General features: G+C 44.4%; 1 protein-coding gene across 7 annotated transcripts in view; it reads left to right on the top strand.

Moving 5' to 3' along the window:
* Nucleotides 1-14683, top strand: part of LOC116943217 (neurexin-1-like) — a 394340-nt gene that overhangs the window by 30176 nt on the left and 349481 nt on the right. For all 7 annotated transcript variants that reach the window (XM_032955895.2, XM_076067700.1, XM_032955893.2 and 4 more), the window contains exons 3-4: nt 5643-5660; nt 12696-12725. In XM_032955895.2, coding sequence (XP_032811786.2) covers nt 5643-5660; nt 12696-12725 — 48 coding nt within the window. The remainder of the gene's footprint in view (nt 1-5642; nt 5661-12695; nt 12726-14683) is intronic.

The raw sequence follows: 14683 nt of genomic DNA, 5'->3' as shown, positions 1-14683 counted from the left end.
CTTGAAAGTGCGCATAGCTCCGGTGGCTTCTTAATATCGGAAGGAAGATCGTTCCAGACGGCCGCAGAAGCGCAATGATGATGATGATCGAATTGAGAATGATGATGACATTGGAACTTCGGAAAAATATACCAATGCTGATTTGTGACGAGGAGGACTTTCGCAATGACGATGTTGATGGCATTTAACAAAAAAAAGTTGCCCACATTGAAACGGAGCCACAGCAGCCGGTTGCAGGTGCAAACGAGTCGAGATTGCGCTAAATGACAAGCGCAGTGCTAACGACTACACAGCGCTTACATCAAAGGGCCTGATTGTGCCTATTAATGTGTGACGTACACACGAAAGAGATTTAATTTTTTCCACGGTCTATTATTTATTCAGGTGACGCTTTAAAGTGTTTTTCCACGGTGGCTGTGCGCACGAAACTTTTTTTTCGCCTGAGCTGCTAACAAAAATACAAATGTAGCCGCACGTTAAAACAATAAAGAAAATCCAGACGTGCACATGTACACCGCGAGATAAAAAAAAACAAAACAGACATGGAGAAAAGAAAATGCTTAAAATTGACGACCAAAAAAAAATGGTAAAAATGTATTTATGCGCACAATTCATTATTTATTTACTAGAATCTCTGGTGCTATTCATTTAAAATCAAAGGAGAATTGGTTTGCGAATTTCAGATATGTTTTTTGAAAAAAAAATGCAAAAAAAGACAAAAAGAAAAGAAAAGGGAGGTTTGACTGGCGACCTCATTAATTCGGCGTTCTCCATATCAGAGCTAATCTCCTATCATCGCTGTGGAATAAACTATTAATGCCGCGCGCGCTCACGGTGTAATGTGTTTGCGGACGTGAATTATGCATGAGTCCAATGACCGAGCCTCGGACGAGGGTCATTCGATATAAAACAGGCAAAGCGCAACTCGCAGTGGATGCTGGCAGCAGCGTGGGAGGAGGGAGCTGGGGGTGGGTGGTGGGGGGGCTGGCCAGGCCACCTTTTTCTGATGGCTTTGCTTGCTCAAGACTTAACATTATTAAGTAGTAAAAAAAAACCTCAAACATTAGCCCAAGATAAACAAGTGACCCCCGCCACCCACCCACCCACCCGGATTTAGATTTCACAAGCGTGCGTTCGTGCATTAGTGCCGGCTAGTGATACAGACGCACGCGTATTTATTTTTTGAGGGTGGTAGAGGTGACTGCGATCGGGGGAGTGGAGAAGGCTGCACAAACGCTGTTGTATTTGCTCTGACACCCTTTTAATACCCATTACGTTTGCTTTGCTTTAGTGGGCTGACAAAAGCCCCCAAGCCACGTGGGTTCAAACCATTTTAAATGAGTTTCAAGCCTAAATTCATTTTGATGGAGCATTAACTTTTATTTTGTGTGTGAAGAGCCATTTCTTCATCTCATTTTTTAATTCTTGTTTAATTTGTTTTCTCCCTTCTATGCAATTGTTTCTTTATTTTTTAGATTCTAATTGGTAGCAAACAGATTGGAATTGTTTGCATCTATGTTGAATTGTATTTCGCATCGTACGTAGCCAACCGTGATAATCGTATCCCTCATTGGGTGCCAGTGCACTTGTTCAACTGTGATTGGCTCGAGTAGAGTTTTGACAGAACCCGTTTAATTGGACTCTTGTCCTGCAAACGCTGCCAGTCTCAAACTTGCCCGTGAACTAATCTGCGAGGTAATGAGACACGATGGACTTTCTTCAAGACTGCACCTACAAACCAGCCGTTTTAGAAGAAGTAATTTGGAATGCCATTACAGCTGCTTGCGTGAGAATACAGATTGATGAAACATTTATTGAGAGATAATGCCCACCTTTGTAAGAGTCTGCAATGGGGCCAGAGAGCACAAATGCTTGCAACTGACGATTCATGAATGTGGCCGAAGAGATATGCAGGACCAACACTGTTATTATACATATTTTAAAACAAATTTAATACAGGCTGGAACACAAAATGCTATTTTCAATGACCAAGAGATAACTGCCGGCCTACGTTGCTCACTCGTGTAGATATGGAGGTGCAGTCAATGAATTGTGATTGGTGAGGAACAGTCTTAGTTAAATTTGCTTCTGCCCTCAGCCGTGCCTCCCTCCTCCTGGATCGATGCATCGCCGGCCTCCTTTCAATGTACACACATTGAACTGACATTTGAGGTTACGCAGAGGCATTTAATTAATTTAGGCATTAATTTGTTTTGTTTATTTATTTATAGGTATCTATTCAAATATTGATTCAACGACTTTCTTGAAAACATTTAAATGGAATCACTTTGCGATCACATTTCCATGCCCGGGTATATATTTCTATAGCTATGCATATACAGTGAGGGAAAAAAGTATTTGATCCCCTGCTGATTTTGTACGTTTGCCCACTGACAAAGAAATGATCAGTCTATAATTTTAATGGTAGGTTTATTTGAACAGTGAGAGACAGAATAACAACAACAAAATCCAGAAAAACGCATGTCAAAAATGTTATAAATTGATTTGCATTTTAATGAGGGAAATAAGTATTTGACCCCTCTGCAAAACATGACTTAGTACTTGGTGGCAAAACCATTGTTGGCAATCACAGAGGTCAGACGTTTCTTGTAGTTGGCCACCAGGTTTGCACACATCTCAGGAGGGATTTTGTCCCACTCCTCTCTGCAGATCTTCTCCAAGTCATTAAGGTTTCGAGGCTGACGTTTGGCAACTCGAACCTTCAGCTCCCTCCACAGATTTACTATGGGATTAAGGTCTGGGGACTGGCTAGGCCACTCCAGGACCTTAATGTGCTTCTTCTTGATCCACTCTTTTATTGCCTTGGCCGTGTGTTTTGGGTCATTGTCGTGCTGGAATACACATCCACGACCCATTTTCAATGCCCTGGCTGAGAGAAGGAGGTTCTCACCCAAGATTTGACGGTACATGGCCCCGTCCATCGTCCCTTTGATGCGGTGAAGTTGTCCTGTCCCCTTAGCAGAAAAATACCCCAAAGCATAATGTTTCCACCCCCATGTTTGACGGTGGGGATGGTGTTCTTGGGGTCATAGGCAGCGTTCCTCCTCCTCCAAACACGGCGAGTTGAGTTGATGCCAAAGAGCTCCATTTTGGTCTCATCTGACCACAACACTTTCACCCAGTTGTCCTCTGAATCATTCAGATATTCATTGGCAAACTTCAGGCGGGCATGTAAATGTGCTTTCTTGAGCAGGGGGACCTTGCGGGCGCTGCAGGATTTCAGTCCTTCACGGCGTAGTGTGTTACCAATTGTTTTCTTGGTGACTATGGTCCCAGCTGCCTTGAGATCATTGACAAGATCCTCCCGTGTAGTTCTGGGCTGATTCCTCACCGTTCTCATGATCATTGCAACTCCACGAGGTGAGATCTTGCATGGAGCCCCAGGCCGAGGGAGATTGACAGTTATTTTGTGTTTCTTCCATTTGCGAATAATCGCACCAACTGTTGTCACCTTCTGACCAAGCTGCTTGGCAATGGTCTTGTAGCCCATTCCAGCCTTGTGTAGGTCTACAATCTTGTCCCTGACATCCTTGGAGAGCTCTTTGGTCTTGGCGATGGTGGAGAGTTTGGAATCTGATTGATTGCTTCTGTGGACAGGTGTCTTTTATACAGGTAACAAGCTGAGATTAGGAGCACTCCCTTTAAGAGTGTGCTCCTCATCTCAGCTCGTTACCTGTATTAAAGACACCTGGGAGCCAGAAATCTTTCTGATTGAGAGGGGGTCAAGTGCTTATATCCCTCATTAAAATGCAAATCAATTTATAACATTTTTGACATGCCTTTTTTCTGGATTTTCTTGTTGTTATTCTGTCTCTCACTGTTTAAATAAACCTACCATTAAAATTATAGACTGATCATTTTTTTGTCAGTGGGCAAACGTACAAAATCAGCAGGGGATCAAATGCTTTTTTTCCCTCACTGTATGTACACGCACGTTTTCAGGAAGCCACAGCATGAATTCGGCATTGAAAGTAAAAACTTACTTTTGTTACGTTATTAAAAAAAACGTTTTACTCAACACAGTCAGCTGCAAGCCAAAAACAAATTCAGGCTGCCCCACAAAAGTATTTTGATACGATTCAACACGCACATGCAATATAATATAATAAATATCCCCGAGCATTTATCATGCTGCACATTTCTTCGTACGTAGGTGCTTGTTACCGGTAACTGATAGAAAAATATTACTTACAGAGCAAAGGTCTTGGCAGTTGATGTGGTTTCACATGATCCACAGCGCCTAAATTAAAAATATTATGATGTTAATAGCTCCTAACGTGTGAACAACGAATCGGCTTTACCTGGGCTAATGACCATTTGTCATTAGATTGATTATCACGCAAGAGGGCTCTTTCACTTTAATTAGCATTCAGCCCGTTCGGGCTGGCACGCCGCTCTACACCGGCAAATTTTCCCGAGCATCAGTCACTGTCAAGGGGTGCTAATTTGTAACGGACGAAGAAAATAAATGAATGACGAAGAACTTTATATTTTTTTCCACGGCGTTCACCTTAATGGCGGTTGAGGTGGCCGCCAATGGTGGGAGATTCATTCATCACGAGCCCGTCTGTCACGTTCTGTGGAGTTGACGCAAATCTCGCGGCTCAAAATCGAGCGGCCAAGGACTCTCTCTTCTGCGTGTTAGCGTCGCTCCAGAGCTAGGACGTCGAGGGCTACGGAACCTATTCTATACATTTCTGTATGGTTTGTGATGTTTTTTTTTTAAAGATATACGATTGTTATTATGTTATAAATGTGTTCATTATTGCCAGCTTGTACTCGTTAGAAATGGTGAACGGCGGTAACAAAGTAAGAAAAAGAGTAATGTTCACAATTACCACAAGACTGCGAGTCTCTGCAATGAAAGCAATGAATATTAACATGAATCTTTTCATTACTGTGCTGCGTGCTGTTTGGCTTTTGTCCAGGACGGGAAGGCGATTTGTGCTATAGTATTACTTACTGGATATGGAGGATTTTTGTAAACATCAGCATTGCCTCACTCGGCAAAATGCTAACAAAAATTCAAATATGCTTTAGTACATTCCCAATATCCGGTGAGCAATTACTGGAAATCTTCACACGCGTAAATAACAAAAGAAAGTAAAGCAATTCATGAATAAACCTGTGAAGAAGATTCGTGTGACATTGTAACCCAAGCAGAAATATCAGTGTACCAATGCTGATCGGTTTGCGATGTCACGAGATAGCGCGATGACTTTTAGAGTTACGAGAGGACGTTACAGGATCCCATGACAACGGGAGTCAAGGTTGTGCATCGCAAGATGCAACGGTTGTGTTTGAACGGTTGTTTTTGCATGACTTGCCATGCAAAGTGGATATACAACAGCATGCCTCACGTAATGATGGGTGCGTGTGTGTTTCTCTCTCCTTCCTATTGTCTTCTACTCTACTGTTTCCCATTCCTTTCCCTGTCCATCTTCAAACCAATTGCCATCTTCATGACTTTCTATTTTTCTTATTTATTATTTTTGATTCCCACTTCCCATCGCAACTCATCTCTCCCCTACGTCCACTGTATTCATTTTCTGCCCTTTTCTTGCTCTTATTCCCATCTTTTCTGACCTTTCACCTCCTCAAATGCCTCTCTCTGTCTCCAGAGGAAAACACCATGCCAGGTAAGGTGTTCTCGTGCCTTGCATGCCGTCTGTCATTGGCCTTAACACTTGGAGCTTTGCATGCATCGCCAGGCTTGAGTATGCTGTGTTTTTTTGTAATTGCTGAGAGATATTGCATGAACTGGTTTCGTAAATTGCCATACATAGGTTACTCAAAGAATTGCTCGCATGTGCTATTATACGTAAGGCTAACTGATGTGTGGAAAAAAATGAAAATAAATTGGCGGATTTTAATTTAAGCTGATGCGAAGAACGTTTTTTTTGGGAGCACTTGACTGTCGCAATTATTACGGAATTAATTAGATGCTGTCAAGGCATTCCCCTCCACGTGTCTTTGTTCGACCTAGTAATGCCTACATTATTTTACATTTGCACAAGCATGGATGTGCAGAACCATTACATTCGTTAAAATAATTCACCCTATTTTAATGTGGTGCAAACTAACTATGAAGAAATATATAATTGCTACGAATCAATATACAGTATTTTAAATCTCCAATTAAATGGTTACTCTACACACGTCTATTTCTGTTATTTCCCAGCCATATAATCCACAAGCGTATTTTTTTCTGCCAATAAACCCATATAGGGAAGGAAGTATTCACGCTGACAAACAGATGTTCTTTTTGTACACGGCCGCAAAGGGTCATTCGTTTGCAGGCTGATTGCCATCTGCTGCGTTACAGTTGCATATCAAAAGAAAATATAACACAAACACACACTGCTTTCGCTCATGCATAGTTTCGCCTCCCTTTTAGTTTCACGCTCGCCAGACCGAATGCCCATGCATCGCTATTCCCATAATGGACATTTGATGGATGCTGCCCTGTTCATTCATTAATGGCGCGGCTTCGTGAAATCCAGCCAAGTTGCATTCTTGAGCGCAACAACAAAAAATGACGCGACGATAATGGAGATGAATCAAACGTCTGGCGTGCCGCTTTTTCGCAAACCAGGGCTCTTTGCGAGATTTCAAAGCGTGGAAGGAAAGTCAACAGCGTCGGCCACGCACTTTCGTAAAATACGCCTATTAGGGCACTCCACACGGCTTAACGCTGCCGCAACCTTTCACTAAGAGCTAACGCCCCCCATTAGCCAAAGCGTTTAAGTGGGCCTGCGGGCCATGTGACACTGCAAAATTGGCCAAAAGATTTCTAAGGGTAAGAGAAAGGGAGATTTATATTTTAAATCACACAAGAGGGAACTGTCTCAGATGCACCAGGTGGCTTTAATGCTTGGAGAGTAGGAATCAAGGCACCGTGGTAAAGCCGGTTCTACCCACATAGAGCTTCGAGGATGTGATCTCTTATTTAGGCAGCCCAAAGTCTAGGCCAGGGGTGGGTGGCTGCTGGCTAGGGCAAGGGAATTACCTCCATAGTCCAAGCCAGTAAGAAGCTTTTCCCCAGCTGAGCTGATATATTAACAAGTGCCCTGTAATCGCTGGGGCGCTCCCAGGTGGGATTGATGTTGGCTGGGCCAGGGGGAGGGATGGAACCTTTTTCGAGGGGGGGGGGGGGGTGAAGGCAGCACTCGGAAACCATAATATTTACAAAAGCTGTGGATTCTCACTTCCAATCTCCGTTTTTTTTCTTTTAAATTATTTGTTTTATTGACCTCCCCCCCAAAAAAAAACTTGGAAGGAGCTTATTTTGTGAGATAAAAAAATACCACGCACATGTGACGTGTAGCGCCATGTAATATTGCCATTTCTAAAATTATTTTCTTTTTATTCCCACAACCTTAAGACTGTCTCACCTGCACCACCTACACACATTTTCACTCATTTTAAAATAAATCAATATTTTTCATAATAAAGGTTTTTGGGTTAGATCGCGTTTATTTATAAATGTGTCGTAACCCTCCACCACCCGACACGGCCAATCAGCAAAAAAAAAAGTGTCACGTTGACAAAAGACAAATAATTCACTACTTCAGCCCACCGGTGTGTTGAAGAGTTAATCCACATTTACAGTTTGAGTACGACGTTTCGCTGGTAAATACATTCAGCATCATCGGGCAATTCGCCAGAATTGCCCGAATTGCCCAGAATTGCCCGATGATGCTGGATGTATTTACCAGCGAAACGTCGTACTCAAACTGTAAATGTGGATTCACTCTTCAACACACCGGTGGGCTGAAGTAGTGAATTATTTGTCTTTTGTCAACGTGACACTTTTTTTTTGCTGATTGGCCGTGTCGGGTGGTGGAGGGTTACAACACATTTATAAATAAACGCGATCTAACCCAAAAACCTTTATTATGAATAATATTGGTCGCGAAAGCCTACGTGTTAAATCAATATTTGTTTTCTTTTAATACATTTTACTACAATTGTGTTATAAGTCTTGAGAGGAAAAATTGTCCACTCTCACAGAGCTGTGAATCACACGCAGTGTTGGAGAATGACATGCAAAAGTATGTATCACAGAACTGATTCTGAGATCCCTTCAAGTGACCTCTCAATAACACACCAGGGGCACTGCACTCCCCCACACACCCTGCAGTAGCGATCTTCATTGCAAGGTTGCCCAACTTTTGTTTGCCATTTTCAGCGCCAGTTTTTTTTTCGTTCATTCGTTCGTTCGTTTCTCAGTCCGCTTATCCTGGTGAGGGTCACGGTGGCAGCATTTAGGGCGGTCCAGACCTCCATTTCCCTGGCGACAGACTCTAGCTCTTCCTGGGGAATTCCCAGACCAGCCGAGCGACGTCGGCCCACCGCCAGCAGCAGCATGGTCCTGGGCCGGCCCCAGGGTCTTCGCCCAGTGAGACGCTGCTGCTGCTGCTGCCCGATAGAGTTCCTGGGGGAGTCTATACCGAGGGGCATCCTTCCACGGTGCCGAACCACCTCAACTAGCCGAGCTGTGACCAACAACTCGCTGCACTTGAGAACCCAGTTTGGCCATGGGTGGCTGAAACCTGCATTCGAACCTCGTTTTATCCCAACGGTGCCGGCTCAGCGCTTTGACCTCAGGGCCCCAAAGAAACCCACCTTCACGTTTAAATTCCCAAAATACGTCGCACAAAGTATTTTTCAACCTTCAAGCAGAGCGCGTAATTACGGCCGGCAGCTTTAAAATGCAAATATTTGTCGAGGTATGGAATAGACCCTCCTTGAAATATTAATTGCTCTTAATAATAAATAACCATGTTCCGTCAGCATTTACGGAGCCCTTGTAAAGAATAAGCATCATGATATACGATGAATTATGCAGCATGGCAATACAGAGGAATATGGGAGCCCAGTTGATAATTGACCCCGCAGTTTCTCTGTTACACTGGGATCCAGGACTCTCCCGAAGTTGGCGGCGCATGCAGGACAATATTTACAAAGGTCCTCCGTTTTATAAGAGTCAAAGGAACGACAAATAATATTTCTAAGAAAGATGCAAGGGCAATAAACGCATGGGGCGGTGTGAGCGGCACGCGTGAAATTTCCCATATCTGTGCGCAACCGATTAGCTTGGAGAGACTTCACTGACGTCGCAGCTGTCAGGCAAAAGTGGTCGGCAAAAAACTCCCTACTTCCACACACACACACAAAAACAGGCAGCTTAAAATCATCCTAATGAACACAAATCAGTGCGATGATGAATGACAATGACACTGAGTAATTTTCTTTGGGGGGGGGGAGGGGGGACGACGACGACAAGCTATTCTGTCAAGCGTGAGAATGAAGTGTGACGCACCGCAGTTAAACAGGAATCGCCGTTCTTTTTTCTTCTTTGGTTCTTTCGGTAAAGTCACGTAGAATGGAAATAAAATAATAAAAATGAAACATAATAAAATACAATTCTCACGACGTTTCGGCCACAACACAAGTAGCCTTCTTCAGGTGAAGGAACAGAACTGTCGGGACGACAGAACTTCAATGAACGCTGCTAAGATTCGTAGCGTCTTTTAAGCTGGGTGAGAGAAGTGAGGCACCTTGACAAAGGGGTTTACATATCAAACAGGAGAATTTAGCATTGAAATAGCTGAGGGATTAGCTTGTGACTGGTCACAGAAATAGCTATGTTAAAGTCAAAGTTTACACATCAGCAGATGAATCCTTGCAGTCACGAAAACTTTAAGCCGTTCTTTTTCTTTCAGTGAAACTTGACGCAAATTATCGCACGTAAAAAAAAGGATGAAGCATCATAAAAGTTAGAAATTAACGTTTTTTTTACACTATCCATTTTTATTAGCTCATATTAACTTCATGAAATACTCTAGGCTCAAACTGGAGTGTTTCATATTCAGCAGTCCTCTAATTAGCAGTTCGACATAGCCACTATTACTGCAGCACACTTGCACCAAACTCCCTCACAGACTACGGAAACTTTCAAAAAACACTAATTTCAGTGCAAGGTCACGTGCTGCACTTGGCCAGCATGGACGTGCGTGCACACCTGATTTTTTTCCACAAACCTGCTTTCCAATGTCTCTTAACTGCAAATTGGACCTTGTTAAATCACCCCCCCCCCCTCCATCCCACCCCACCTGGGCATCTCCTTTCAAAGCATACCAATTGCTCGTGCCCACGCTATAATCACCTTGAGCCACAAACCACAAAGTCTGCTATAATTATTACAAATCACGTATTTTAAATGTCCTTGTTTTATACAGAGTAAACCCAAAAGAACGAGTCAGTTAAAGTCACAAACTGTTGATGTATACACATCATACAGTTTTTGGTATCCATCATCAGCAGCCTTGGGTCAATCCACGAGCCACCAGCATCTTTCACGATTCTGCCAAGTAATAATCTACCTGAAACACAGCTGCACGCCAGCTGATTCCATCGCCCCGTCGCCTTGGTTGGAGGTCTTCTCTGTTTTGGCATATTGGACCGTCTGCCACTGCAAATCTGCAGAAATTGTTTTTCTGCCAAAGCGGGTCCACTGCCTTACATCATCTGCAATGAGTAAGATGAGCAACGGGCAATAAATAGACGTTTACAAACCAGGGCAAGGGCCATAATATTTAAGGAAATGCAATGAAATGGATGTGTGTTATTAGACAAAGTCTCAACAGCGTTTCAGCACAGAAGCTGAAATCATCTTCCGACAAGCCTAATGATCGTCTACGACGAAAGGGAATAAAAGAAACACTCTCAGTTCATTTTTCACACCTCTTCTCCGATGCTGGTATCGCAGCCAAGCAGATGGGGCGGCTTTGTGGACTGGGAGGGAGGGTGGGGGAGAGGAAGAGAAAACGCGCCCGTGGGTGGTAGTGACGGGGAGAGAGAGAGGATATGATTTTTTGTAAAGGAGGATGGAGGGGGGGGCACCAGGAGATGTGGAGGGGGCGGTGGCGAGATGTTGGGTGGAGGAGGCCACGAGAGAAGGAGCTGGCAAGCGAATTCCGCAGACAGGGCCCGGCATTAGCAAACAACAACACGGCTCCCTCATCATCCCGAGAGAGAAACGCCTATTGGGCATCAGTCGCCCCCCCGCAAAGAATGGAATAAAATGGTCCTTTAACCCTGCCAAAAGGCGGTGTGCATGCCGTGCCTCATTACACCTCACGCCAGACATGTCCACATCCATCCTTGCCACAACACCTGTTTTTATGCTGCAATAATATCACGTTGGAGATATCACATTGGAGTCCTGTGCAGACTAGGGCAAAACCTCCCTATTTTTTATATATATGCTTTTATTTTATTTGATCAGTTATGATATATACGCAGTCACAACAACAACATCATAATATTTGTATTTGAAGGAAACCATTTAAATGAATAACATCTGAAGAAGGAAAAAAAACCCGCAATCTATCGGACCACATGGGATCTCTTTGGGGGATATTGGCAGCAACGTGAATGTGGGAGGATTTATTTACGGATAAGATTTCTTCATGCGCAACAGACACTGACCCATTTTTATCTGTTCCTTCATTGTTTTAGTCTTATTAGCATCGTTGCAAATTGTGCCCCGATCCAGCTCCGTCTAAAAGCTATGTTGATGTTTCTGCATTCACCCATGCTTAATGACCTCCTTTAATGTCAATGTCAGGTGTCCTCCTGCATTTTATCGAGATTGCGACAGCCTGGTTGATATCGAGCGAACACCGCTGTGCTGAGTGATTAATTGAGAGAACGTTTCTTGATAAATTACACTGTTGTTTCAATAATATGGCCAGGCATGGGTGCAAGACACGCCCATACCGATTGAAATTTTGGTGGAAAATAGAGGAGGCAATGTGTGCGTCTCTAAATCTTTCTCTTTATACACGTGAGCCATCGCTGTTGTTTTGGAAGCCGAGTAAAAACGGAAGAGCACATGGATAACTATAGCAAATTACACTGCTGCCATTAAATATTTCACTTTTGAGCTAGCATCATTAAGCATGCTTTCCGAACGAAAAACATCCTTGCCATCATTTACCTAACACATGGTAATAAATTTGGCCACGGAAGATCAGAATTATTCCAAATGTCGGAAGCAAATCATTTGCCTGCCCTGTTATGTTTTCATTGTGATCTCCTCCAGAATGATTCTGACAAGCGCCCCCAAAACACCTGTGATGGGCCACGTGATAAATGCTAATGAAAGAGACACGCATTGCTTCAGCGGCAAACAGAATGCCGCAAAATGTCGAGCTGTTAAACATTCAGGTCCAGTAGCGTGCGAGCGATGTCAGAATGAATGAGCACAAATAAGTGGAACTGAATTTTCCTCCTGATTATGGCCTTGAGCAATGGAATTTCAATGTGGCAGGTGGGCCCCTTATGTCCCCGCTTAATGTGAAGATATTCTCTTACCTGCTCGGCACATTTACCATATTGTTGATACAATAATAATACTAAAATTATAATGGTCATTCATCCAAGAAAAACTGAACTTTGAGATATAAAGCAGAGTTCCTCGAGGGATGTTTGGCCAATAGCTTTACAATCCTTTGATGAATAGCCAGAATCCACCAAAATTACGATCTACTGCCTGTCACAATACACTACAGCAGTTATTGTGATGATGTTCTTGACGATTGTGGTGCTATGACCCTGTTTTTGTTCTCTTTACCAACTTCTCTTCTGCACTCACCAACGCACAGGCCTCGCACATCTGATGTTGTCCGATCAAGGTAAACCCTCTTAATTATTTAAGCAACAGTTTTTTTTTACATTCGTGAAGATGTCCATCAAGACTGTGCGTGATTCGTTGCAATAATTGCGACGGGTCACGCGTGATACCGAGCCAACACGTGTTGCGTGGTTGAAGGTGCCGACTGGGCTCAGCGTAAGTTTTCTTACCGAAGGGAACGAGCGCGCTTAGATTCGATCCCGGGATGCCTGAAGATGAGCTGGCTGTGGCCTAGAAATGATTGCATTAGCCGGAAACGCAGAGGAAATTGCTCACCATCACGCACGCAGTCTGGCAGAGCTAAGTGGCTCTGTATGGAGGCTGTAATGCATCGAAAGGCCCTGCTGTAGATAATAGGAATGCTTGGAAGCCAACAGCCAACAGGTGTGCAGCTTTAATAAAGGCAACACTGTGCACTCAAGAGTTGTAGCTCACCCTCTGAATAGCAACGGACACGAAGCTTAACAACCCCGACATGCCACCCACTGTCCCTGGCTGAAGCCTGCACCAGTCCCCTGTCTCTTTGCTCACCTCCAGAGATCCCAATTTTTCGCAGGAGACGGCGGAGGGTAAAGAATGTGCGACAGCTCGCAGAAAGCGCGAAAATTCACGCCGCCGATTTTGCGAGTTGATTATTCGAGTTGAGCGCCGAGGCACGGGCGGGGGTGGGGGTGTTAACTCCGGCACCTGCGCGATGTCAAAGTTTGGCTGGGTGCCAAGTGATGTCCTCACGAGCGGCCCCAGTACTCCGAGTGACGTGCCGTGCGCTTACAGAGAACGGGCTCCCGTAGGATGGTCCTTCCCTTATGCCCGCTTGCACGCGCAAACGGTTACCTTGACTTAAGGCGTTCGTGACTGCAGGAATTCATATTTTCTTTGAACCTATCCACGTGACTTTACCGAAAGACCCAAAGAATACAACATTCAAGTGTTATTTATTTATTTACTCACTCTCCACACATTGCAGTCCAAAAAAGCACGTTTTCCCCCACCGGCTCCTACCACCGTCCTCCCACTGAGTGCATAGCCAGACACGTGGTCGCAAAAATAAAATTCCACACCACCACCACCACCGGTGAGAAGGGAGCAAAAAATAAATAAATACAGGACAGTCGTGCTGGGTTTTCTGATGATCCACATGCACTTATTACACTCGATCACATTTTTAATTTATTTTGCATTTAGAGGACGTGTAATACTCGGGCTTTAATAATTAATCGCCCGCAATTTTGGGGCGTGTTTCACCGCGCGGTGCTTCGGGGTTTTGCGGGCAGCAGGATGCCAACGACGAGGTAGCGGTGGATGGGCTGCGTCGCCGCGCCTATGCACGACCCCAAATACGCAGAGCACCGGTGAAAATATTGAACAGCACTGAAAAATGTACGGCGGGCTATTGGTTTCATAACTAATTGATGATGGTTAAAAGTAGGGGGTGGGGGGGGGGGTTAAGCAAGCGTGCACTCGAAATGGTTCACGTTTGTAGGAGCATCTGGTACAGCGTACGCGGGTAATTCACCGTCAAATTGCAGCGCCGGGAAATAGTGGAAACACTACCTTCAGAGTGGGGCCGGGGGAAAAAAAATAACAACAACGTACAGTATATACACGATCTGGAGATATATACGTGAGAAAAATACAGCGCAAAATATCCCATTGCAATGTTAACCGACGCTGAATAAGAAAAGGGATGCATTCCCCTACAGCTCTGCTCCCGAGTGTCCTTACACCCCCCCCCACCAACAAAGAACGATGTTTTTTTTCCCGTTCTGTGTGCAAAGCACGCGGCTGGCCTGGTAGTTCACCGCTGTCCCTGCCGCCGCCCCGTCTCGTACGGAGCGGTGGCACTTTAGACGGTGCATCACGTGCCTTTCCACACCAACGGTCCCGCGTGTTGATTGCGATTACCGTGTCATGAATGTTTGATGGAGCATGGATCCCTAGCCCTATTGACACAAAGGG

The sequence above is a fragment of the Petromyzon marinus genome, chromosome 17, assembly GCF_048934315.1.
Source record: "Petromyzon marinus isolate PM22_M1 ecotype Great Lakes invasive population chromosome 17, UKy_Petmar_22M1.pri1.0, whole genome shotgun sequence".
Lineage (NCBI taxonomy): Eukaryota > Metazoa > Chordata > Hyperoartia > Petromyzontiformes > Petromyzontidae > Petromyzon > Petromyzon marinus.
The sequence above is the reverse complement of the archived record's forward strand: the minus strand, read 5'-3'. Positions and strand labels throughout refer to the sequence as shown.